At 50.1% G+C, this 26,452-nt stretch overlaps 1 protein-coding gene across 1 annotated transcript in view; it reads right to left on the bottom strand.

Annotated features, from left to right (window-relative positions):
* Positions 1-24,913, bottom strand: part of ECEL1 (endothelin converting enzyme like 1) — a 44,914-nt gene extending 20,001 nt beyond the window's left edge. The window contains 9 exon segments of the mRNA XM_035133227.2: positions 63-165; positions 167-283; positions 1,085-1,101; positions 1,103-1,210; positions 2,467-2,493; positions 2,495-2,560; positions 4,638-4,748; positions 5,433-5,501; positions 23,979-24,913. Of these exon segments, the coding sequence (XP_034989118.2) occupies positions 63-165; positions 167-283; positions 1,085-1,101; positions 1,103-1,210; positions 2,467-2,493; positions 2,495-2,560; positions 4,638-4,748; positions 5,433-5,501; positions 23,979-24,743 (1,383 nt within the window). The 5' untranslated portion in view covers positions 24,744-24,913.
* Positions 24,914-26,452: the final 1,539 nt, after the last annotated feature.

Raw genomic sequence — 26,452 nt, forward strand, 5'->3', positions numbered from 1 at the left:
TTTTCCCCCACCCAATCAGAACCTTGCCTGCCCACCCTCTGCCATCTTGCGCTGGCTCCTACCTTGGCCTTGCTGGCAGAAGAGAAGTGTTCTTCCACAAAGAGAGCGCCCAAAGCCATCCCGAAGTGCTTGTTGGCCTGGCTTAAGCACACTTTCCCAGCTCCATCTGCTTCTCGGCCCCTCCATCTCCTTGGCGAGCTCGTGGATGGCGTCTCGGAAGGGCGTCGAGAGATGCTCGCTCAGCACCACTGCAATGCGCCACAGCATGTAGTTGTGGAGGATCCTGCAGCAGAAGAAGCGCAAACGGTTTAGGAGGGGGCTCGGACGTTGCATATCCTGGTCCGGTTGGGTGAGGAGAAATAAAGAACCCATATATGCCTCATTTCTCTCTCTTTTCTCAGAGGCCCACGTTTTCAGATGCGGCAAAATCAGATGTGGCAAAATCATGTGCGCCAGTTCCCCCGGCTGCAACACCTTACTTGTCCACCAGCAGGACCACCTTGCATGTAGAAAGCTAGCATATCAGGGAAATGAGTTCACATCATTTTGGAGAACGGTGGGAAGCATTCAGACATGGAAAGCCACACCATGGCAGTCTGAAGTGGCAGTGTGTGTGTGGGGGGGGGGAAGGACTTATTGTTTTGTTTTGCTAAACGTATAATATGGGCTTAGGAAAGCACACCAAATTGTGGAAGAAAGGTTGATGCTAAAGGGATCAGGACAGCACAGTAAAAGCCATCGTAATGAGGCTAAATGTCCAATTAAAACCAGCAAAAGGAGTAGCCAGCAAGAACCACCACCAAACACCTTTTGCAAACTGGTGCACTGTGGCACATGGCACCCGTATGCACGAGATCTTCTGCGCATAGCCTGAGGCAGCTATTGTCTTTCTGGGACTCCAGAAATCCAGGCTGGAGGGAGAACTGGATCCATGCAGTTTTCTGCGGGCATCAAATTGCAACAAGAAGGCTTCCCATTCAACCAATTAGGTTCAGCTCTGTAGGTCGGCCTTGCGACCAACAGCCCTGTGAGGTAGGCCAGGCTGAGAGATAGCAAGCCGGCTTCCTCTCGGCCACATCCTTACCTGATAGGTGTGGTGTGGGATAAGCTCGGACACCCTCTGCATGTAGTCTGTGGCCAACAGCACCACCTCCTCGTCCTCGGAAAAATTGTCATGGAATATTCTGTCAAGGAGCCTCTTCCATTTGAACTGGGGATGATTAAAAATAAGAGCTTCCCAGAATGTATCCTGTTTCTGTCCTTTTATATATATATATTCTGTTTTTATTTATTTTCATGGTACAGAAGATAATTTTTGAGAAAACAATTGTTGCAGCAGTAAACAACAAGTAATTTCTGTCCTTTTGACCATTATTGTGTACAGTTCTTTCCAGGTATGACTGGGTTTTTTTTTGGACTGTTCATTCTGTGCATGACAGGGATGGTGAATGTAGTCCAGATATTGATGGACTACAATTCCCATCATTCCTGCTGGGAGCTGGAGTCCAGCAACACCTGGAGGGCCACAGATTTCCCGTCACTGTCATATGAAACAGGCAACAAGTGGCTTTAACCAAATCCAGCCATTTTGATAGAGAGAGGAGCAGAGCTAGGACCCAGGGGAGCCTGGGCTCCTGATTGACTGAGGGGCGGGGCTATGACATGGTCTATAAAGACTGTGTCAAGGTGGGTTGAAGCCTCCAGTTAAAGAAGTGGCAGCTTGATTGTATCAGCCATGGACAAGACCTCCATGGCCTATGGAGTGGAATGCATGACCCGTGTGTGGAACGCATGGCCCATGTGCGGAATGCACGGCCCATGAGTGGAATGCAGGACCCATGAGTGTGGAATGCAGGGCCCATGAGTGGAATGCAGGGCCCATGAGTGTGGAATGCATGACCCATGAGTGGAATGCAGGGCCCATGAGTGTGGAATGCACGGCCCATGAGTGTGGAATGCACGGCCCATGAGTGGAATGCACGGCGCATGTGTGTGGAATGCAGGACCCATGAGTGGAATGCAGGGCCCATGAGTGTGGAATGCAGGGCCCATGAGTGTGGAATGCACGGCCCATGAGTGGAATGCAGGGCCCATGAGTGTGGAATGCACGGCCCATGAGTGTGGAATGCACGGCCCATGAGTGGAATGCACGGCGCATGTGTGTGGAATGCAGGACCCATGAGTGGAATGCAGGGCCCATGAGTGTGGAATGCAGGGCCCATGAGTGTGGAATGCACGGCCCATGAGTGGAATGCAGGGCCCATGAATGTGGAATGCAGGACCCATGAGTGGAATGCAGGGCCCATGAGTGTGGAATGCATGGCCCATGAGTGGAATGCACGGCCCATGAGTGGAATGCAGGGACCCATGGGTGGAATGAACCAGTGGAGTCAAAAAACACCTCTCATTTCTTCCAATTGCTCTCTCCCGAAGGGGGAAAGCAGCCCAATACAACTGCAAACCTACATGAGGTGTGATGCGCTGTAGTTCTCCCCAGGGTCACCTTGTTGTACATGGAGTTGATGTCCCTGCGCAGGTCGTCGTACTCGGAGACCGTAATCTGAGAAAGAGGAGAGGAAACAGGTGGTTCTGTATCCTGGCCACGTGGCAAAGGCTGCAGCTGGCATGAAGGCAGAGAGCTCAAGAAGCCCCATCGTTCTGGGCCCCTACCCCAAGGGCAGGGAGGGAAGGCGATGGTTTGGAGAGGCTTCTGCTTTGCATATTTAGCTTTGGAAATTTGTTCCTATGAGTAAGAATTTGCGTCTGTAATGCTGCTATGAATATGTACTTGAGCCACACAGAAAATTACTAGAGAACCTCTCCTTCCTCTTGAGCTCAAAGTGGATAGTTTGTGCTCCAGAGTAGAGATTTTTGGGGATATTATTTTCAAAATTCTTCGACATAATGCTGCTAAAATGCAAGGTTTTTTGTCTTTGTTTTAAAAACAGAATTGGGAATAGGGATGGCTGCCTTGTGCAGAATCAGGCCACTGGTTTAGCTAGATCAGTGGAATGCTCTCCCCAGGAAAGTTCGCCTGGAGTCTTCATTATACTGTACACCTTCCTTTTTAACCAGGCCTTTGGTTGACCTGATCAACATCCCATACCCTTTTAAAATGTGGCTCTTCGGGGGGGGGAGGAATTATTGGGTTATTGCTTTTATTTTTATTTTATATACTGTGATCTTTTTATGTGAAAAACAGCAACAGCAACACACTGACTGGCAGCAGCACTCCAGGGTTTCACAGTTAGCCACTCCCTTGCCCTACCTGAAGAGTCCAGAAATTGAACCCGGATCCTTCTAGATACCAAGCAATTGCTTTACCACTGAGCCCTTCCCTGGGCTAAATTTAGCAAAAGAATCCCCTTGGTGGGTTGTTTGTTTGTGTTTGTTTGTTTGCTTGCTTGCTTGCTTGCTTGCTTGCTTAAACCCACAAGTGTTAAATTTTGAGCATATTGTGAATCTGCCACTCACTCAGCTTGGGTTCAAATTTCCACCCACCCATGAAACTCACTGGATGATCCTGCGCCTAACCTACCTCACAGGGTTGTCATGAGGATAAAAGGAGGAGCAGGAAGAGACACATGCACTGTCTTGAGCTGCTTAGAGGGAAGGGGGGATAGAAATATAATAGGAAAGGAAAGAAACAGAAACAGGAAAAAGCCCCACCCCCAAGAATCCTGGGAATGGCAGCTAGGTGAGAGTGATGTTAGAGATCTCACTCCTCTCTTTAGGGAACTACATTTCCCAGGATTCTCTAGGGAAAGGAGATGACAGCTAGGTAGTGTGCATGTGCCGGTTGGATTGTGTTTTAATGCAAAACGCACACCCCAAAGCACCCTCAGAATTGTCAGCTATAATCTCACATTTTAAATGCAGGTAATGAGATCTTCAGAGTTTCACAGCAAATCTGAAAACATGTGAGATGCAAATGACTCAGCATCTTGCCCCTTGTGACCCCCACATTCATCTCATTTCCCTCCAGCATGTGCTCACAGGAGATTGTTTAGTGCTGGCAGGTGGGAACTACAGGTGGACAGGTGTAGCAACTCCCCTGGGGCAATCAGCATCGCCCCAGATAAGCTCTGTTCCTGCGACTCAGAACTAAGGGTGGATGAATCTGTCAACTTCACACTCCCCCCATTTCTAACTTTTCCAATCATAAGTTCAAGCTCGCCACATTTCTGCATCGGTTTGCGACCTTACTTTAAAAAAATTCTCATGAAGATTTGTCAGCATGTCGCCTGACATTGCAAGCAATTCCCTCTGAAATAATGCATATCTCCGTGCACTATTTTAATGGATAAATGCACATTTTAGGTATGCACACTATTTGTTTGGAGAAGTGTGCAACAAAATTCAGAAATGTGCCAAAGGAACGCCATGTTCCAGTATGCACATTGTTTCAGAATGTGCAAATGATCGGCTAAGCTCTCACTGAAATGCAAACCAAAATGAATTCCTTCCCAATCCCTCTTGGAACTACAAATTGCTCCAGAAGTTCACTGCTGGGGTATGATCTGACACAGGCCGCCTCTTCCAGGAATGGCCAGCCCTGGACTTCATCCCTCATTTATTTTTCCTCCCCAGCCCCGCCTCCACCTTCAGAAATGAGAAGAGGAATGGGGCGGACTCACATTGGCCAGCCTTTGCTCCAGCTGCAGAATCTCGCTGGCTTTCTGCTCCACGTTCTCAGCGCCCAGCAAACTCAACAGCCTCTCCATGAAGATGCGATAGGCAGCCAAGATCTGTGAAGGGATGAAGGAATTAGCAGGCTGGGTTTGGTCAAACGGTCCTTCTTGAAAAGGCATTTGACAAACTAAATGGGCAGGGCTCGAATGGCCATTTTCCTGAGATACAGCATGATTTTATTTCTTATGCAAATATTGAGGAACACTGTCATTCCATGCCACCAGTATATGGTGATGTCTGGCTCAAGGTCGTGGGTTCGAGTTTCATGTTGGGCAAAAGATTCCTGCCCCACAAGGGGTTGGAGCAGATGATCCTACAGTGTGCAAGATCTGCAGTTTTGAACTCAGGCACCCAGCCGATTATTTTGTTCTTTACCCACACATGGGGGTCCACAGGGATTCATATGTTTTAAATTCCCCCAGCATAATTGTTATGTACTGAGATGAATCCTAGAACAAAAGGATCCAGAATCCAGCAGTCTGATTGGTCCGCAGGAGTCACCCAATCCAGCTCCAGGTGGAAGTGAATCAGGACCTGATTGGCCTGCAGGTGCAGCCCTGAAGTAGCCAATCACGCAAGGCCCATTGTGTAAATAATGTATATAAGCAGACATTTTGGGGAAAGAGCCATTCTTTTCTTCTTCTGTTGCTACTACAAGCCAAATAAAGAGCATGAAATTCACTCTCGACTCTGAGCATATTTAAATAATATTTACCTGTGTGTTCACACTTTTCACTCACCTTTTCACTCTCCTCATCCTGTCCCAAGTAGAGGGTCCTCTCGGACAACGTCAGACCATCTTGATCAATCTGCCAAGGTAGAGAGAAAATATATCAGGCACAGAGGAGTGAAGGGTCCTCTTTCTTCCCATCCTATGGCCATGTCCATGCAAAACTTGCCGCACATGTGGGGAACCTTCGGCCCTCCAGATATTGCTGAACTACAGTTCCCATCTTCCATTGCCATTGAGCGTTCTTGCTGAGGATGGCCACGAGATGAATAACATTGCTCTTGGCAGAAAGGGAACTGCAGCAATATGGAAACGGTGCTGCAGGCGAGGAAGAGAAGAGGATTTATTCTTTCGCCCCTAATTCATCCTGCCCAGGGCTGGTCCTACCCTTAGGCAGAGTGAGACAACTGCCTTAGGCGGCATATACTGGGAGGCAGCAGTGCCTCTCAGCTCTTCATCCTGAGTTCCTGGACCACAACTTTTGGTTGAAGAAGAGAGTTGTGTGTCATGCAACTTGCCCACCACTTGTATATGGTCAAATAGTTTTGCACACGAGGAAGTTACAACTATTAAAAAAAAATATTTAGAAAAATTCATATACCACTTAAGCGAAATTATATCTAAGCAGTCTACTTAATGCATAGGGGAAAACACTCTGTTCAAGCTCAGAGGATACATCTTTTTTTTACTCTGTCTTTTTTTTCAAATATTCATGGCTGAAATTATATTGTTGTTTCACAATTTAGAATGGTTCCAAATGTTAAGTTTATTGTGGGGTTGATGCTACTCGTGAATGCAATGCTTTTTTGCTTTTTTTTTTTTTTTTGCAGTAGCCACAGGACTTCATCCTGATGAGAATGCCACCCCAAATTCTTGTTTGTATTTTTAATGTCAGATTTGTCCGTTGAAATGGTACATCTGGATTTAAATGGGAAACTAAAATGGGAAGACATTTTTGATGAGGATCATGTTGTGAGGATGCTGTGGGAAAACTTGCATGCTGCACAAATTCCACAGTAAACACCCGTCAGGACAATAAACACACTTATTCTGTTCAGAAGACCATCTGCAACAGGAAGTCTTTCCCTCTAGCAAGGAACTCGAAAGGCGGATGTGTTTGCCTGCAAACAAAGGAACTGGTGGGGATCTCAAGCCCAATATTCCTTGCTAGCTGACAAACCCCACTGAGCCTCCTCCCTCCCTCCCTCCCCTCCTCCTCCTTCCCCACCCCGGGGATCCTATTCAAACAAAAGCCTCCCCTGTCAAGAAACAATCAGCTAATGGTGGCGGCAGCCTGTTGCCAGGGAAGAATCAATCACAAGACCAGTCAGATGCCCTGACATAATTGATTTATTCAGATCACTTTGTTGGCCTCACTTGCTTTGAGCTCTAGGAAACGAGGTTCTGGGGACTTAGAAGGGTCTGGGTGCCTCTGGAGGGTTGGCGGTGAGAGACCCACCAAATGTCCCTGTTTTCCAGGGGAAAACCTGGATTTACAGGAGCCGACCCGGTTTCTGATTTGATCCCGGTTTTCCTTAGGGTGTCCCTGTTTTCACTGGAGAAATGTTGGGGGCTATGCAGTTATCTGACCCCCGAGCCCTCTGAAGGCAGCCCTGCTTAGGGAACGTTTTTATAAAAAATGTTTATTGTTTTACAGTTGTGTCTTGGAAGTCGAACGAAATCCGTTCCGGAGGTCCGCCTGACTTCCAAAACATTCGGAAACCAAAGCTGATTGGTTGCAGGAAGCTCCTGCAGCCAATCGGAAGCCGCGGAAGACCCGTCGAACGTTCGGGTTCCAAAGAACATTCGCAAACTGGAACACTCACTTCCAGGTTTGCAGCGTTCAGGAGACAAAATGTCTGAGTACCAAGGCATTTGGGATCCAAGGTACGAGTGTATTGTGTTTCTATATGTGTTGGAAGCCGCTTAGAGAGGGTGGCGCAGCCCTGTTGAATGGGTGCGGTATAATTAGTAAAGTTATTAGTTACAGGTAGGTAGCCATGTTGGTCTGACGTAGTCGAAACAAAATAAAAAAATCCTTCCAGTAGCACCTTAGAGACCAACTAAGTTTGTCATAGGTGTGAGCTTTCGTGTGCATGCACACTTCTTCAGATACCAAGTAAAGTTATTATTATAGAACAGGATGTCCCTATTTCCATCAGAGAAATGTTGTAGGGTATGCGGTGGTTGTGTTTGCATGACTGCAATTTGGGCCACGTCACAGAACCATAGAATTGTAGAGCTGGAAGGGCAAGGCTTTGGTGTTGTCGCTTCCAGTTCTCTGAGATCTTCGGCTGGGTTAAGGCGCCCGTTCGCAGAGCTGCAGCCTGGGAGCTGCAGGCTCCATCCCTCAGAGAGCAACAGGTTCTGAGACTCTAGAAACAAGCACTTTTGTGCAAGTGTAGCTCAGAAGCCCCAATTCTGAACATGGTTATCTATATATTTGAGAGAGGAGGGTGGAGGAGAAGCCAAGCCTTATGAGGAGTGGTTGAAGGAGCTGGGTATGTTTAACTTGTTGTCTCCTGCTCTGGAGGGTAGGACTTGAACCAATGGCTTCAAGTTATAACAAATGAGATTCCAACTAAACAAGAGGAAGAATTTTCTGTCAGTAAGAGCTGTTTGACAGAGGAACAGGAGGTGGTGGACTCTCCTTCCTTGGAGGTTTTAAAGCAGAGGTCAGGTGACCATCTGTTCTGGATGCTTTCGTTGAGATTCCTGAAATTGAGGGGGTTGGACTAGATGACCCTCGGGGTCCCTTCCAACTCTACGATTCTCTGATTCCCAATAGCTCTCCACAAGTCTTACCCTCCTCCCGCTCCCTAATATTTTCTTTTTCTTTCAGAAAGCTTGTCCCCTCATCAGAATATCCTCCCCCCTACTTATTTTTGGCCTGCATGTATTGTCGCACAGTACTGCATGTGCGTGTAAGGTCATGTGCTTAAGTTCTGGGTAGCAAAGGACAGACAGATTTAGAAATTTGTGTGCATATGTGTGTGTGACAAATTGCAGAGGGGTCATCCGGTTAGGCTGCAATAGATTGCAATGGATGCTTTGAAGTCATTTCGGCACCAGGTGTAGGGCGGAAATAGCCACCACCCCACCCCCTCCGTCCTGTCCTGTATTTTGCTAGGTGGCAAAGGTGGCAACCCGGAGCCCACGTCTAAAATAACAGAGCAAGGGACAGGACCGCCAAACAACCTGTGCAAGGCTCCCATCACTTCCGAGGAGGGAGGAAAGGCTTTTGTGCAAGCAGGAACTGAGCATGAAAAGCAAACCTGCAGGTTTCTGAAAGAATATGGAGACCTTTCACAGGTACCCTAGCAGGTACCGGCAGGTATACTGCCCATTCCCTGCGGGCACCACGTTGACAACTCCTGCATGGGTTTTGTTTTTGTATTTTTTGGCGGCCAGCCTTCTACTGCTTCTTGGTAGGACCTCCCCTTTTCCTCTTCTGTGTGACCCACACAGCTACAGCAGCCTTTCTCTTGCCAGGCTGGTAGCGTTACCCAGTGGGAAGGTTCAGGGAAGTGCTCCCCGCTTCAGCATATGGCTGTCATAACCCTGACAGCTGCCTGCATGTAATGGATGGTTTGATTCTCAGGCCCATTGAGAAACGCTGAATTCTCCGCGCAAGGTCAGAGGCAGGAGGGCGGCTGACATCGCCGGGTAGGAAATGAGCCTGCAAGCTCCGACTTGGATCCCGCTCAAAATGTAAAAAGCTATGGAGGGGAGAGAACCAATATTATTCTACGAGGCCGTGATGAAGCCAGGAAATGCTACAGAGACACGGAGCAATCAGGACTAAGAGGCGTCCAGCCTGGAGAGGACAAAGGGGACACAGGTGAGGTAGAAAGGCAGAGAGTGATGAACGATCCCTGCAAAGCGAAAGAGGGTACAGGTATCTGACGGGGGAGCTCCCCCACCCAATTGTTTAATCTCAAATGAGAAATTAAATCAGAGTGGGATCCCCATGCAGGGCTCTTTGAATTATCACTGTTTGAAATTACCTGGGTTCACAGTGCTGAAGAAATTCTATCTCAATTGCAAGGAGGGGAAGGGAAAAGTCACAGCAAGAGTGAACACTTTTTTGTACTTAAAATATTTCTCCTAATGCTTGATCAGGCCAATGCATCCTGTTCTCACGGGGGCCAACCAGATGCCTGTGGGAAACCCACAAGCACTATCCAAGCAAAAATGCAACTCTCCCCTCCTGTGGTTTCCAGCAAGTGGCATTCAGAAGCATGGCTGCCTCTGACCGTGGAAGCAGAGCATAGACATCCTGGCTAGCAGCCCTTGATAGTCCTCTCCTCCTCCACGAATTTGCCCAATCCTCCAAATTGGTGGTCATCACTGTCTCCTGTGAGATTGAATCCCACAGTTTATGCGCTTCACGAAGATGTACTTTCTTTTCTCTGTCCTGACTCTTCCAGCATTCAGCTTCACTGTTGTCCACAGGTTCTGGTGTTATGAGAGCTAGAGGGGGAACTTTTCACTATAGACTTTCTCCCTGGCATGAATTTCCATCTGCTCACCAATAATCCAACCACTGACCCCCTAAAATGTCCCCTCCCCACCCCATACAACCACCAGGCTCGCTTGTCCCCTTGCCAGCCCCAAATTCCAGGATTATAACATGGCGCTACAAATCCTCCAATGGACCCTGCGTGATGACAGCCTTACATTTCTATGTATATAGGAAGATAGAGCAGGCTTCTTAGCTCAATTAGTACAGCATGAGACTCTTAATCTCAGGGTTGTGGGATTTGGGCCCCACTTTGTTTGAAAGCTTCCTGCATTGCAGGGGGTTGGACTCGATGATCCTCATGGGAATTCTGTGGTTCTCCAGCCTGGAGAAGCTCACCAGCTGTTTTGGACTAGAGCTCCCAACAGCCCTAACCAGCATAGTGTTGCATGTATCAACAGGTTGTGGGGTTTTTTTGCATACATCATCTTGCTGTAATCCTTACACCACCCCTATAAGGTAGGTGAGCATCATATTGCAGATTAGGGGAGGGGAGAATGAAAGTCTACTCTAAGGCTGCCTTGGGAGTCCATGCCAGAGGCAGAATTCAAAGCAGGCACCTTCCAATTTACAGCTCAGTCTCTTAACTCTCAGCAGTCAGGCTGTAATAGCTGGTCACATCTCCCAGCTTAAGCAAATCAATGCCCTGCCCAGTAAAAGAAACCCATGAAACACAGCGCAGCCGTGTGTCTGTCCATTATCCTCTCTAACAAAGGACTCTCCTTTTTCCTGTCCTGTGAATTGGAGTCAATTAATCTTGACATACGGCTATTATGCCGTTTCAAGCAAAGCTGAGAAACTATCATCTAACAGCAACGATGATGGATCTCGCTGGCTGTGTGACTGCAGAGGCGCTCGGATCCAGACATCCGGGAAGCTCACTCAAAAGCCTTCGGAGGAGAGATTTGGAAAAAGGCAGTATTTGCCTGTGTCAGTCTGTCAGCGTGTGACACCTCACAGGGACCACGCAACAGAGACACAAGCAAAGCCTAATCTCTTTAAAGCGGAGTTATTTGCTCCAACCTCTTGCAAAGCCCAGACCTATTACCTGGATTGCCAGCTTTTTTAAACTGCTCCAGCTCCTGTGCATTTAGCAGAAGCCTGGGGTGCAGAAGATTCCCCAGCACTCATGTCCAGGCGAGGGAACGGCTTCCTTGCTGAATGAATGTGGGTTGTGCTGCCGTTAAAGGCAAAGGAGCTTATTACTTCATTTTTTCATTTACTAAATTTATATTTCACTCTTCCTCCCCAAGGAGCTCAGGGCAGCAAACACAAAAAGTCAAAACAAGGGTAAGGAGAGAGGGAGGCACCCAAAGTTACACCCAGGGATCTGAGTATTTGAACTTGGGTATCCCCATCCTTATCTAGTCTCTGACCAAAGCCTTTGGTACCCGGCTGATGTGGGCTGCTCTGACCAGAGACATCTGGTTGGCTTCTGCAGGGAACAGGATTCTGGGTTGAATGGGCCAGCCAAAAGAGTGGGGTCATTTAGCGTCACCTAAACAGGACCAACAACCCAATCTGTGATATGGTAGCCGATCTTCAAATCTCTTAAGGGCTGTCTCATGGAAGATGGAGCAAGCTTGCTTTCTCCTGCTCTGGAAGGTAAAAACCCGAACCAATAGATTCAAGCTCCAAGAAAGGAGATTCAGAGCTGTTTGACAGTGGGATGGAAGGTAGTGGTGACTCTCCCTCATCGGACGTTGTTAAGCAGAGGTTGGATGGATGGCTATGTCTGTTAGGGATTCCTTAGCTGCAAAACTTGCATTGCAGGGGATTGGACTAGATGACCCTCGAGCTCCTTTCCAACTAGACAGCTCTGTAGTTCTATCTTTTAAGATCCCTTAATGGGTGAAATTTTAGGCTGGCCAACATATGCCCCAATGCATGCCTGCATTCACACACACACACTGAGCCGCTCTACTCCAGAGGCTTTTATCATAAGCGCCGTGATTTAAGGAACGTTTTAAAAATCCTGAGATGGGCAATAAATCCAAGAGAAATCCAGCTCTCCTGTAAACCCAATTTCGGTCCCCCTTGGTTGGGTGGCACGGAGCAGTATAACATGTTGACACATGCTCAAGGGACAGGAGCGGAAGCAAAGAACAACCCCACTTGCCGGCCCCGTAAATCTTTGGATTTATGGCTATTTGGGGCAGGCCCTCTGCTTCTCCTCCCGCACGTTAATGCAAACAGTCCAGGCAAAAAAAAACCCCGCAGACGCAGAGCTGTCCCAGGACACAGCCTCTCCCCATTTGCACATACACATTTCCCATCACTTGGGGCATGTCTGCACATCCATGGGCAGACATGCCACAGCCCCACCGAAGCAACTGGGCAGGATGTTGTGCATCCCTTAAACACGTCCATCTTCCTCCCACCTGCAGACAATTCTGTGACTGGGGAACCTGTTGCCCTGCATGACCAGCGGTCCGGGATGATGGAAGTTGTAGTCCAACAACATCCGGAGGACATCAGCTTGGCGGCTGCTACTCCTCCAGAGAGTTTGTGGGCCTCTGTCTGTTTCGAGAGACAATGCAGTGTGCCTGCAGAGGTGAAGCCAAACCCCTGAAGAATCACAACGCCTGCTGTGGCTGCAGAGGCCGGCAACTCGTAATTGCTGCCTCCCGTGTTGTTGTTTTTTGCTGTATTAGCAGCGCAGGAATGACTTCACTGGGGTGCAAGTCTGGGCAGTGTGTCTGGAGGTCCTGGGCACTGGCGGAGGAAAAGGAGTGCGGGGGGAGTGCACCGCCCCCGGCAGCACAACCCCAGTGAGGTGCCATCGTAGCTGCCCACCCCCGCCCGCGCTGGGTGCCATGCCCCTACGGGCGGCACACCACGCCCCCAGGATGCACGTCATGCCCCTATGGGTGGCGCACCACGTCCCTGGGACGCGCCACAGCCCTGCCCCGTCTGCTCTCTGCCCCCTGGTGCCGGAGCATGAAGCTCCGCCACTGGTCCTGGGCTGCCTAGACGACACCTTGCTGATGTGATGCAAAGGAAGGCAGAGCAAGACATTTGGCACCAGCTTGGCAGCAGGAGTTGCCGGAAGGAGGCGTAGAAGGCGCCATCCAACCACTCTGGATTTGCATAAGGTTACTCCTTAGACTTTTCTTCTCCCTAAGATGTCCCACAAGGCAGAGGCCATATAACACCGGTCCTGAAAAACCGACATTGGATCCCAGTACATTTCCTAGCACAATTCAAAGTGTTGGTGCTGACCTTTAAAGCCCCAACCGGCCTTGGCCCAGTATACCTGAAGGAGTTTCTCCACTCCCATTGTCCAGAACGGACACTGAGGTCCAGCTCCGAGGACCTTTTGGCAGTTCCCTCCCTGCGAGAAGTAAGGTTGCAGGGAACCAGGCAGAGGGCCTTCTCGGTGGTGGCACCCGCCCTGTAGAATGCCCTCCCATCAGATGTCAAGAAGATAAACATCTACCTTAGTTTTAGAAGACATCTGAAGGCAGCCCAGAATTGGGGAATTTTTAATGTCTGATGTTTTACAATTTTTATATATGCTGTAAGCCGCCTAGAGTGGCTGGGGAAACCCAGCCAGATGGGTAGGGTATAAATATTGGTTTAGGATCAGGGAAGGACCTCAACAGTGGGTTGAAATGACAAGAAAGGGGATTTGTGTGAAGGTAGAACAGACGTTTTCTGTTGTCTTTGGTTTAGCAAGCAGTTCAAGCTACTGCCTGAGTTCAAGACAGCCTTCACCAACCTGACAAAAGCCGCCAGCAGCTTCAGCCAGCTGAGAAGATGTGCACTCATAAGAATGTAAGAAGAGCCTGCAGGATTAGGCCAGTGACCCATCTAGCACAGCATCTCTCAGTGGCCAACAAGATGCCCTGTGTGGAGCCCAAAAGCAGGACCTTTGACAGTGGAGACAGAACATGGATCATGAATTTATCTATTCCTCTTTTATGGCTGCAAAAGTTGATGGCGATTCCCAGCAACAGGTATATTCAGAGGCACAGTGCCTCCAACTGCAAGACTCCTGATCGATCAGGTGATGCACGTCCTTACAAGGAGTGCTCTGAGAAGCTGCCTTTGCCCAGTCTCACACAGCGGGAGAAGCCTCTTCCAGAATAACGGCACCCATTCCGACCTGCGCCTGCCCCATTTGGAACCAAAGGAAGCATTCCCCTCCAAAACTACAGCTACAGCCGCATGCAAATGTCGCCGTCTAATCAATTAAAACTCGTTGGCTTAAGATTTCCTTAATTGAGTGGCAGCGGTTGTTAACTGCCTTGGGCAGGGAGCCATTTCCATGAGAAGATTGGCAGGCGGGGTGAGGGTGCGGAATAATTCTCCCTCTCGCGATGTTTCCTCCCGGGAAGTTCTAAGTGCGCCCAGGCAAAGGGGCCCTAGGTTACCGGGGGACAAATTTTTGTTTGAAGGCTGCTGCCCAGCCCAAGCCTGGCGTACAGGTGAAGCACCCTAAGGAGGGAGGACATGGTGGTAGGGGTGGAGCTTGAAGTAGCTGCCCATTCACAGTGAGCACCTGGGAAGCAGAACCATTAGGCACACCCAAGTCTCCTGGTCACAGCCTTCAGACGAAAACATCAGGAAGAACTTTCAGACAGCAAGAGCCATTCAACAGTGGGACGGACTCCCTTGGGAGGTGATGGACTTTCCTTCCTTGGGAGATTTTTAAGCAGAGGTTGGATGACCATCTGTCAGGGATGCTTTAGCTGTGATTCCTGAATTGGGGGGGCAGGGGGCAGGCTGTTAGATTACATTTTAGAATCCACAGTTCTATGATTCTATAGGGACCCAGGCGGCTCTGTGGGTTAAACCACTGAGCCTAGGGCTTGCTGATCAGAAGGTCGGTGGTTCGAATCCCTGTGACGGGGTGAGCTCCCGTTGCTTGGTCCCAGCTCCTGCCAACCTAGCAGTTCGAAAGCACGTCAAAATGCAAGTAGATAAATAGGAATACAGCGGGAAGGTAAACGGCGTTTCCATTTGCTGCTCTGGTTTGCCAGAAGTGGCTTAGTCATGCTGGCCACATGACCTGGAAGCTGTACGCCGGCTCCCTCGGCCAATAATGCGAGATGAGCGCGCAACCCCAGAGTCGGTCACGACTGGACCTAATGGTCAGGGGTCCCTTTACCTTTTACCTTTATGATTCTATACCTCAGTACTGTTTACACTGGCTGGCAGCAACTCTCCAAGGAGTCTTTTTGCATGCACTACCCAGAGATGCCCCTGAGGATTGAACCCCCAGGACCTTCTACGTGCAAGGCAAGTGCTCTACCCACTGAGCAACACACCCTCTGCATCAGGAGAGTCCTTCTGTTGCTGTCCTCCTGAACACATACATGGAGGCACCCTCCTCCTCTTCCTCCTCCTCCTCCCGCCTTTGCGAATCCACCGCTAGTCTGGAAAATTGCCTGGTGTGCTGCTTTTGCTAAACACTGCAATTACGGGGAGGGAAATTGCCTGGCGAAGTTCCCCCTCCCGCCGAAGCCCTGTTAATTTGGGCATAAAAGAAGCGCCTCCGCCATGCAAATGAAGGCCCTGGCACCGCACACCCGGCAGCACCTTGCGGGCCCGAGCAGGCAGTTGTTAGTGCTGGCGGCTGGTGAGAGAGCCGGCTGTGGCTCCCTCATTTTCCTCGCTAAGCCGTGCTTGGGCAACGGGCCGGAAGGCCAGACGGCAGCCTCCTTGTCTCTGTAGCAAATGTCAACACACACACACAAATAAAGAAATAAAGGAATATGCAAGCCACTTCACCAGGGGAACAAATTGCAAGGGTAATGGAACAAACTGTGCATTAAATGTGTGCTCTTTGCATTGCACACCAGCTTTGGGCTTCAGAACCGGCTCAGTTCTTGGGGGTGGTAGAGGAAAGGCACTGGCAGAAGAGGTCCCTGGCCTACGTTCTTGGCCTTTCCGAGCTATCGATTACCACAGCCTTCGTTAGCCAGGCTTTGAAATTGTTCATTTAATTTATTTCACTTTTCTAAACCTGCACTCCTTTCCTCCTGTTTCTGGCTCTGAGGCCTTTTCCTTGGGGAGCTTCAAAGGCACAATGGGGAGCAGGTTCCCGCATCCTCATGACATGGCCCTGGTCGGCAGCTTTCTAGCCGCAACCCATTTCCTACCCACCTCCCTATAATTTACCCATTGCAGAGCTTTTAAAAGCTCATATGCCCCATCGGGAAAATTGGAGGCAATAAGAGGACATAGGCAAAATAGTACTGGGCTGGTTTGCCAATCACCCAGGTTAAGAGAGGCTTTGGCAGGGCCAGGATAGCACCTTCCTGTTTTGGCTCTGGTGGTGAAAAGGGATGCCCTGCTCCTGCAAAAGTGCCCTGACCCTGCTTCCTGTGGGAGTGAGTTCCACAGTGTAACACCGCACTGTGTGAAAGGCTCCTTTCTTTTATCTGTCCTGAATCTTCCAACATCCATCGACTTCTACTAGCACGTCCCATCTTCCAAAAACTTTTTAAAAATCTACAAAAGCTGTGAGAGGGGATCAAAGAGCTGGTGGCAGAGAAAGCGCTCCACCTGCAGAAAGCCCCCAGGTTCAAGCCCTACAGTTAAAATGCAGTAAATGTGCAAAAACGCTTTCTGCATTGAGGGGGCTGTTGGGCCTCTTCAGATGGCCTCCTTATTGTGCATCCATGATGATTTTCACCCAGGATGGGAAAGAGCCCGTTATATGCAATTGGTTTGAACTCTCAATACTGTTCACACCTGCAGATGTTCACTCTGCTTCCTTTCCAACCACTGCATGCCCTGCAAATTCCTGCTGAAACCCTGTGATCCCCCTCAGCGCAAACATTGCAGAGTGTGCTTTCGTTGGCCCACTCTTATTGCTCTGTAGCGCAAGAGTGCCCCCAACCAAGACACAACAATACGGCATCACTGGGGAAGTATTGCAGAACAACTACTAAAGCAGAATGTTGTGTTGTGGACAGCAAATCTGGCACTAATTCACTATTATTTCATCAATGGAAAATGGCAAAAGACATCTGCAAAGAAAGACACCAGTCTGGGCTGCAATCAAAGCAAGACAAGGAGGAGTTTCTGTGTTGCAAACTCGCCCCCCAATTAACTGATGGCTTGCTCAGATTTGCTGTTCTGCCTGGAAAGTAACCCAAAGTCAGGTTCCTCATTTGCAAATACATGTCGCTAATTGCCGCAGGAAAGCATCGACCCAGCCGCTGATTGTGATGCATTAATTACAAATCTGAAACCTCCTTTTCTTAAAGTGGAGTGTTCTCCTGTGTAAGGTGATTTCTTGATTACTGCTGCGAATGTGAATTTTGGGGGTGGGTGGGGAGGCATAGCCCATCTTCCTGACAATATAGCCTCACAATATTACCAGGAGCTCAAGATGCTGTAATAATCATTTGAAACGATTGACAGCCCTTTTTTTAAAAAACAGAACCCTCCCTCCATTCCGCTCTGGAGGGCTGGAAGAAACCCCCCCCCCAAGAGGGGTGCCAATGTGAATAAAATATGGGGGGAGGCAAGTAAGCTCTGCCCCACAAAATTGATCACAAGACAGGGTGCGTACACACACTTTTTAAATGGCAATGCCCATCAACTTTGGGGTCCCTGGTCCCTCCAAATATTTTAGGGGGGGGAGGGACCTTGGCCCTTAGGCCCCAGGAACAGTGCAATGGGGAGAAGGGAAATGTTTCTGTCCAGCAAGCAGAAATACTTGCACTGATTGAACAATCATAATAGCATGATGGCAAATTCCCTCCAGATAATTGGTGGGAAAACTTTGGCCATCTCCTTCCCAGGGAAAGAGTGGCATGTACACAAAGCACCTTCTTTCTTACCAGAGTGAAAGACTATGGAATAAATGTCACCCTCTGATTTTCCGTCCATATTGACTGACCCATTAGCTTGTCTTCTCTGCAATCAAAACCAATTGCTCTGGTTCGCCAGAAGTGGCTTTGTCATGCTGGCCACATGACCTGGAAGCTATACGCCAGCTCCCTCGGCCAATAATGCAAGATGAGCGCGCAACCCCAGAGTCGGTCACGACTGGACCTAATGGTCAGGGGTCCCTTTACCTTACAAAGGAACAACTGATTGGTTCAAAATTGGGAAAGGAGTACGACATGGCTGTATATTGTCCCCTTGCTTATTTAACTTATATGCAGAATTCGTCATGCAAAAGGCTGGACTGGATGAATCCCAAACCGGAATTAAGATTGCCAGAAGAAATATCTACAACCTCAGATATGCAGATGACAAAACCTTGATGGCAGAAAGTGAGGAGGAGTTAAAGAACCTTTTAATGAGGGTGAAAGAGGAGAACGCAAAATATGGTCTGAAGCTCAACATCAAAAAAACCAAGATCATGGCCACTGGTCCCATCACCTCCTGGCAAATAGAAGGGGAAGAAATGGAGGCAGTGAGAGATTTTACTTTCTTGGGTTCCATGATCACTGGAGATGGTGACAGCAGTCACGAAATTAAAAGATGCCTGCTTCTTGGGAGAAAAGCAATGACAAACCTAGACAGCATCTTAAAAAGCAGAGACATTACCTTGCTGACAAAGGTCTGTATAGTTAAAGCTGTGGTTTTCCCAGTATGGGAAGTGTATGTATTCCCAGTATGTATGGAAGTGAGAGCTGAACCATAAAGAAGGCTGATTGCCGAAGAATGGATGTTTTCAAATTATGGTGCTGGAGGAGACTCTTGAGAGTCCTACAGACTGCTAGAAGATCAAACCTATCTATTCTTAAGGAAATCAGCACTGAGTGCTCTGGAAGGACAGATCCTGAAGCTGAGGCTCCAATACTTTGGGCACCTCATGAGAAGAGAAGACTCCCTGGAAAAGACCCTGATGTTGGGAAAGATTGAGGGCACAAGGAGAAGGGGACGACAGAGGATGAGATGGTTGGACAGTGTTCTCGAAGCTACGGACATGAGTTTGACCAAACTGTGAGAGGCAGTGCAAGACAGGAGTGCCTGGCGTGCTCTGGTCCACGGGGTCACGAAGAGTTGGACACGACTAAACAACAACAACATCCATTTGTACAGGGCAGTAGCTGTGGGGGGGGGGGACAGCAGGCACTTTCCTCCTGCTGGCCACATTTGACTGGTTGGCTGAGGCCGCCCACTTGCCCGTCACCTGACATCACGATGATGTCAGGTGACCTGTTTCTGCCCCATCCAGTGGGTGGTGCTTTGGAACTGTAACCATCAGCTGATCACCAGGCCTTCAAAGCCTCAGGACTGCCCTTTCACTCTCTGGCATTTGCAACGCCTGCAAACCCCATTTTTGGTCCAGCCACAACTTTACCCATCCCATACCTGACCTCATAAGGGACATCAGGTGTAGGGCAAGTGTGCGTGGCTCAGCCAGAACAGCCCTGTGATCCAAATGGGGAGGATATTGGTGGACCTAACTGGCCCCCAGGTCATTGACTGTCCACTACGGGTCTAGGGATGGGAGAATGTACTTCAGCTGCTGGCTTATCCAAAAATCGGGTACTGATGGAGAAGAAAGAGTTTATCTGCCTGAGACCTTAAGAGAGCTGCTGCCCGTCAGAGCAGACAACACTGGGCTAGATATGGCAGCTTCCTAGCTACCCCTAGCTCAGGTATGGGAGCTGCAATCCAGCAACATCTGGCAGCCATGAGTTTCTCACCCCTGCTCGAGTCCAGGAAAAACACAGACCTTTATAATCCGGTCGGTAGAGAATGAGACTCTTCCTCTCAGGGCAGTGGGTTCAAGCCCCACGTTGGGCAAAAGGATTCCCGCATTGTAGAAGGTTGGATGAGATGATCCTCGTGGTCCCTGCCAACTCTTCTAGGATTTCATTTGATTTGATTCTAATAAGTTTGCCGGCCTTTAAGGCATGGATGGGACCCTCCAGCTGCTGTTGGAGTCCAGCTCATAAGAACCTAAAAAAAGAGATTGGCTGCTAGATCAGACCAGTATCCCATCTAGTCCAGCATCCTGTTCTCACAGTGGCCAAGCAGAGGTCTCCATGGGAAGCCTACAAGCAGGACCAGAATGCAACAGCCCACTCTTCGCACTTGCGGTCCCCAGCGTGCTACCTCCGAGAGTGGAGGGAGAACATAGTCATCATGCTTCATAGCCTCTGGTGGCCTTAGAACCTTCCATTAATTTGTCCAATCCCCGTTAAAAGCCACCCAAGCTGGTGGCTGCCACCCCTGTGTCTTGTAGAAGTGCATTCCATTGTTTAACTTTGTGCTGTGTAAAGAAGTTCTTCGTTTGCCTGTCCCGAATCTACCACTGTTCAGGTTCACTGGACGTTCCAGAGTATTATGAGAGAGAAACCTTCCCGGTCTCGACTTTTTCCATGCCGGGCATCGATATTACGCAGCTCTGTCGCATCCCTGCTTCCTTGCCTCTTTTCTAAACTGATACACACCCAAAATGTTGAAGGCTTCTTGCAGTGGCCAACCAGACGTCCCAGGTTGCCTGCAAGCAAGACCTGAGCACGGCAGTCCTCTCCTCACCTGTGTTTCCCAGCAGCTGGTATTCAGGGGCACATTCTGCCTCCGGCCGTGGAGGGAGAACTCCTAGCCGTCAGCATGGATAATTGCTCAGGGCTGGTGGAAGTTGCAATGCAGAGGACCACATCCGCCCCACCCTTGTTTCTCTTGCCACCTGGTCAAGGAATAAGATAAGGCTCACCTACGCAGAGCTTCTCCTGCACAAGCACCCCTGGGGTGAACCCCACAAACTACGTTTGACCAGAGCCTTGCCTACCTTGCCCACCTCATCCCACTGCAAGATGGCGGCAATGCAGAATCTGCCTCGTCTTTCGGAGATGGAACTGGGAGCAGGAGGTGCCCACCCCCCTGTTCTGATGCACCTCTCCGTTCCACTAGGCTCCCTCCATCAAAGTTATTGCACATTTAGGAGAGAAAGAACTGGTTGCCTGAATTCATGTGAACAGTTCATTGTTGTGAGGTTAATTTAAACATGGACAGAGGTAACTGTTTTGAGCTAAGACAGTAGGCATATGGTTCCAGTTCAAATACGGTATGCCCTTAACCCAAAAGGGGTGGGCAGGGCGGTCCATTTTTGGTTTCGACCCATTTCTCATTTTTCCAAGCTTAAAAGTCCACTTCTCCACATTTCTGGATTTTACATGTTATTTTACTTTATTGAAGCCCTTGCAGAAAACTGCCAGCATTTTAGTCTACTGCCTTTTTCTATATATGCAATTTGTCCAACATATGCAATTTTTTGCAAGCAATCTTCTTGAATATAAAAGCATTTTTGAATGTTACTTCTGCAAACGAATGCATTTTTTAAAAAACAACAACAACAACCCCATAATATGTATAGCTTTGTGCATATTATTTGCTTGGAGAACTGAATGACAAAATTTGGAGAGAAGTGCGGAATTTGAAGGATGGCTGTGCTACAACACGATGGTGCATGGATGAAGTGGGTTCGGTTCAAAAGGGGATAGGAACTGAATTTCACCTCTGTCCCTATAACCCCCATGCAGGTAATTCTGTCGAGTCTGAAGGACAGGACATGCATCACACAACACACACAAACACACAAACTGCATCCCAAGAGCTTTACGTGATTGCCGCACATGCATCTTGATGTTCTCTCTTCTATGAAAGTACCATGTTGATAGATGGGTAACCAATAGCAGGGGAGCTCTGTGCTGGTGGCCTGTGACTCATATTGACCTGCCTGCACCCCAAGATCAGCAGATGAGGCCTTGGGGGTGCCTAGCCTGGATGAAGAACACGGGGGCTGTGAGCCTAGGAAAGGGTCTTTTCAGTGGTGGCTCCTCATAAGTGGAACTGAGGTGCCTCTGACCCCACCTCTTTATAGTTTTAGTCGACTGGTTCTGATGCATCTGTTTTGGCAGGCGCTTGGAGGAGGAGGAGGAGAGACCTGATGGCCTGATTTATTAAATGTTTTTCAGGACTGCATTATTTTATGGATTTTTGAAATCCCATTTGTCTGCTGCAAACTGCCCAGTGGCTTGTGTAGCAGCAGGTGGCATATAAATTACATATTATATTCACAAGCATTTGGCCGCGTGAGCACTGTGTGTGTGTGTAGTGTCCTACATGCTTCTATGGCTGACCTTTTGTCCATACACATTGCATGCATTGCTCAGTTGGTAGAGCATGAGACGCTTAATCTTGGGGTTGTGGGTTCAAGCCCCATGTTAGGCAAAAGAATCCTGCATTTCAGAGGGTTGGACTAGATGACCCTCGTGGTCCCTTCCAGTTCTATGATTCTATGCCTGCTTCATTTTCACAACAGCCCTGTGAGGTCGCTTGCATGATTCCCTTTCCACTGGCTTTTGGAACAAAGGCTGAGAGATAAGAGTTTTGCATTATGATTGCAATGCATGCATTGTTCATTTGCCACCCTGAACTGCTTTGGGAAGAAGGACAAGAGATAAATTGGAATGATAACAACCGCACACATCAGGTGCTCTAAGATAAAGGGTCTGGGGGAGGGAGTGTCACCTGAAATCAAATCCATGTGCTTCTATTAATCTCTTACTCGGTTTCATGAGGAGGTGTGGACAGTTTAGTATCTCTTAACGGCTAGAAAACCCATCAATTGCCAAATGGCACAAACTGCCTGTACCTGAACACTACAAAATCTGGGGAACTGCTGGTACAGAACCATAGAATTGTAGCATTGGAAGGGACCCCAAGAGTCATCTATTCCAACCCCCTGCAAAGCAGAAATATTGCAACCCTTAAGCTGAAGACAGGCTTTTGCTGTTGTTCCTTTTCGCACAGACATCGGAAGCTGCCTTATTATACTGAGTCAGTCCACTCGTTCATCTTCAATGACTGGCAGCAGCTGTCCAAGTTTTCAGGGTTTGGGGCAGGAAGACTTTCAACCCAACCCTACCTAGAGATGCTGTCAGGGATTGAACCTGGGGCCTTCTGCACTCCGAGCAGGTGTCCTACCATCCCTCCTTCCAAAAGGCAGCACGGAAATCTTCCTGTAGCAACTTATCCCACTCTCTCCTATGCTCAACAGGCAACAGGCTTACGGTAGCAGGTGTCTGTATTGCTGCTAAAACCTATTTGTCTAGAGCTGAGAGCGGGGCAAAAGAAATTGGTGTGTGGGTGTGCCTTGCCAAAGGAAGCGCATCCTCTCGCAAGCCACTTTTGGCTGCCTCAGAAACGATTGTCTGACTTCAGCCTCACTGAATATGCATGACAGAGGGAGCAGATAATGAACACTATGAAAGGGACGTCTTCCTTTTGTTAACTCTTGGAAGATGAGGTGCAATATGGCTGTAAGTGCATATAATAATCGTTGAATTATGCGCCTGAGTCCCTCCCCACCCTCCACCCTGTGATCTGATGTTTCCACTGAAAATGCGCAGCTACGAAGCGGATAAAAGAACACCAATGAATGCCAAAAGTACACTTGCACAGCAAAAGTGCACCTCTCGCAGCAAAGACAACAAAAGTGTCCAGTAATACACACACAAAGGCAGGAGGGGGGGGGACATGTGAGGTTGCAAAAGGGAAAAGCCCACAGGAAAACATGTACCACGCATGCATCCGATCAGAGGCAGTGAACAAGAGTCAGCCACTAGGGGTCGACAAAGCTGCACATGTAAATGGCTCCAGGCACACCCTAGAACAATGCTGAGACAGAAGGACCAGCGGTCCAGTTCTGGCACCCTGTGGCCCCTCCTGTGTGAGGACACTCAGTGAGGATAGTTCAGTTGGTTGAACATGAGACTCTTGATCTCAGAGTCATGGGTTCGAGCCCCACGTTGGGCAAAAGATTCCAGCATTGCAGGGGGTTGGACTAGATGACACTCGTGGCCCCTTCCAACTCTGCAGTTCTATGATCGGCTTACACCAAAAGGCTCAACCCAGTGTTGAATTTAGCGCCATTCCCCTGCACAGGCCGCTGAGCCAAGGGGGCGCCACATTGAGAAGATCCATCATTGAGAAGATCCATTTGGGGGCACCAAATGTTGGCCTCGCTGAGGGGGCCAGGATAGCAAAGGTGACCCATGTCTGGCCCCATCCAATCTCATTTCCCACAAACAGCGGGGTCCGACTTACCCGGATAACGTAGCGCGAGGAGTTCTTGTCGTCCAAGTTGACCGTGAGGGAGAAGAAGACAGCCGTGCTGTAGACCCCCTGCGTCTTGTAGAGGAGCTCGTTGAAGTCCCATCGCGCCTGCCTGGCTGTGGTGGCGGCCATGTCCCATCCGCCACAGTCCTCGAGGACGTCCAGCATGGGCCGTGCGCCCTGCTGGTCGATCTCAGCCATGTCCAGGCAGGAGCGGAAGAATTCCTTGACCTTCCGCTCGGCCGAGGCCTGGTAGGGCCTTCGGATGGGCCTCAGCAGCAGACGCCGCAGCTTCTCCTCGTTCTGCTCGCCGATGGCGGCGATGATGCCATAGATGAGCTTGTCCTCAGGGATGGCGTGCCGCCTCAGCCAGCCGCCACAGGCAAAGGAGTAGAAGTCTTTACAGGGGTCAATGGTGTGGTCAATGTTGCCGGCGACGAAGCGGGACACCTTGACCAGGGCCTTGCGCTCCTGGCAGCCCTTGAGGCAGTAGGCGTCATATTCGAGGGCCACATATTTCAAAACCAGGATGCAGCCAAGAATGACGCAGAGCCCCGCTGCGAAGACCAGGCCCGAGAGGAGGCAGATCTCGCGCCGGCTCCAGCGGGGAAGTCCGCAGCGAGGCTTCTTGGGCACCGGTGCGCCCAGCTGAAGGTTGAACCCGTTGGGCAGGGTGCCGCTGCTGCTGTACTTGCTGACGTACCTCACCTCCTGGAACTCATCATAGTGCGCCGTCAGAGAGTACGTCTTCTCCATCTTTGCGGCAGTGGATGTTGGGCTCTCAAAGTTAAGGGGCACCCAGTGCGATGGTAAAACCCAGCCTCTCGTGCTTCGTTCTACGGCATGGTCGCGGTGCCCGTTGCAGCCAAAACAGTTGCGCTACCCTGAAACCGCCTCCGCTAGCGGGCCAGAGGAGAGCTTGGCGGGCTGGCTGGCGACAGGGGCACAGAGGTCAAGGGGTGGCCATGATGGCGCTGCGGCAGCAGATTCCAGCAGGGGGCGTTTAAGGCAAGCGGCCAGGCAGACAACAGCAGCAGCAGCAGCAGCAGCAACAGAAGTTCCTGATTTGGAAGCTCCTCAGTCCAGGGAATCCCTCGCGGGACGGGGGCATCCACGGGGGCTGGGAACAGGTGGAGCCGCTTGTTTTCCGCGGGGAGAAGCAGGGGCTGCTCTGCAAAAACAACATCAAGAAACAACAACACACATACAGTGAGATGTTTTAATTAGCGGGAGGGAAGAGAGGCGCCTCCATATCCTCGGGCGCGCAAAGCGCAATAAGAGGCTCGTCGGGAATCGTTCCCCGTCCGCACAGGGAACTGGTGGGGCGGGGAGCGGGGCCTGATCTCACGCCCACCTCCGCGATCCAGCCCCGCCAAACTCTCCCCACCCTTCCTAAACTGCAAACTCCCGTCCTTGCTAAGGCCCATGAGATTACGCGCCCGCCAAAACTGCCCCCCATTCCTCCACATCCCACCCCCCCCCCGGGAGAAAAAGAGCATTTTTAGCGGGACAGACTCCAAGGAGAGACATTGCCTGGTGCTGCTGCAATAAGGGGCAGAGTAGCACCCCCCCGCGCGCGCAGCTCCCCGCGGCAAGAGATGCGCGCCTCTTTGGAGACGGGGGGGGGTGGGCGCTTGAAATTGCGACCAGTCCATCGCGACCACCCTTGCCTTTGAATCATTTCTCCTTTCCAACTAGGAGATGATCCGTTGGGGTTTTTTGTCTTTCGATGAATGAGTCTCGCTATGGATGATCAGGAGGCGATGCGTGCCCCCTCCCCACATCTCTAAGACCTCGCCGGAACAAGGGAAAGGAGGCAACGGGCGGAGAGGTCCGACCAGCCCCGCTGCTTCTAACTTCCCTGCAGCTCGGGTCGCCCCCATCCGATAACTTGAAGGTGGGGCGATATATAGATCTCCCTTCTGGGGGTTGGGCACCGCCGGTCGTCTCTTTTCGCCTCTTCTATGAACGCTTTCCCGCCCTGCTTGTCTTTCTTGCGCGGCTGCTCATCTGGAGAGGAAGAGCGGGAGTCCCAGTCTCCCGGGACCAGCGCCAGAAGCAATGGGGTTTTTTTGGGGGGCGCGTCTGGGACCTCCAGCTTGCCAGGGCTTTCCCTCGCCTTCTCCTCCTCCTAGGCAGAGCAGGTGGCGATTTGCAGCCGACCCCAAAGGAGGAGCCGGGCGGGGTGGTAGCTAGCGGGATCCCACGACGCCCGGCCAGCCATGCGAATTGGGGGTGGGGTGGGGGGCACGCCGGTGGAAGGCATGCCGGGTCCGCCCGGGGAAGGGAGCGATCCTCCAAGCCTCGCCAACTTTCCAGCTCCTCTTCCTCCAGAATAGATTGGGGGGCGTTTAATTCGCGGGGCCCCCTCCGACATGCCCCCTTCTTGGGGATGAGCATGTGCTCCCACTAATGGTGGGAAGGGGGCAGAGGAAGAAGGTGGCGTGTGCCCCCCCCCCGTCCTA

Source organism: Zootoca vivipara, chromosome 5 (genome assembly GCF_963506605.1).
Source record: "Zootoca vivipara chromosome 5, rZooViv1.1, whole genome shotgun sequence".
Taxonomy (NCBI): domain Eukaryota; kingdom Metazoa; phylum Chordata; class Lepidosauria; order Squamata; family Lacertidae; genus Zootoca; species Zootoca vivipara.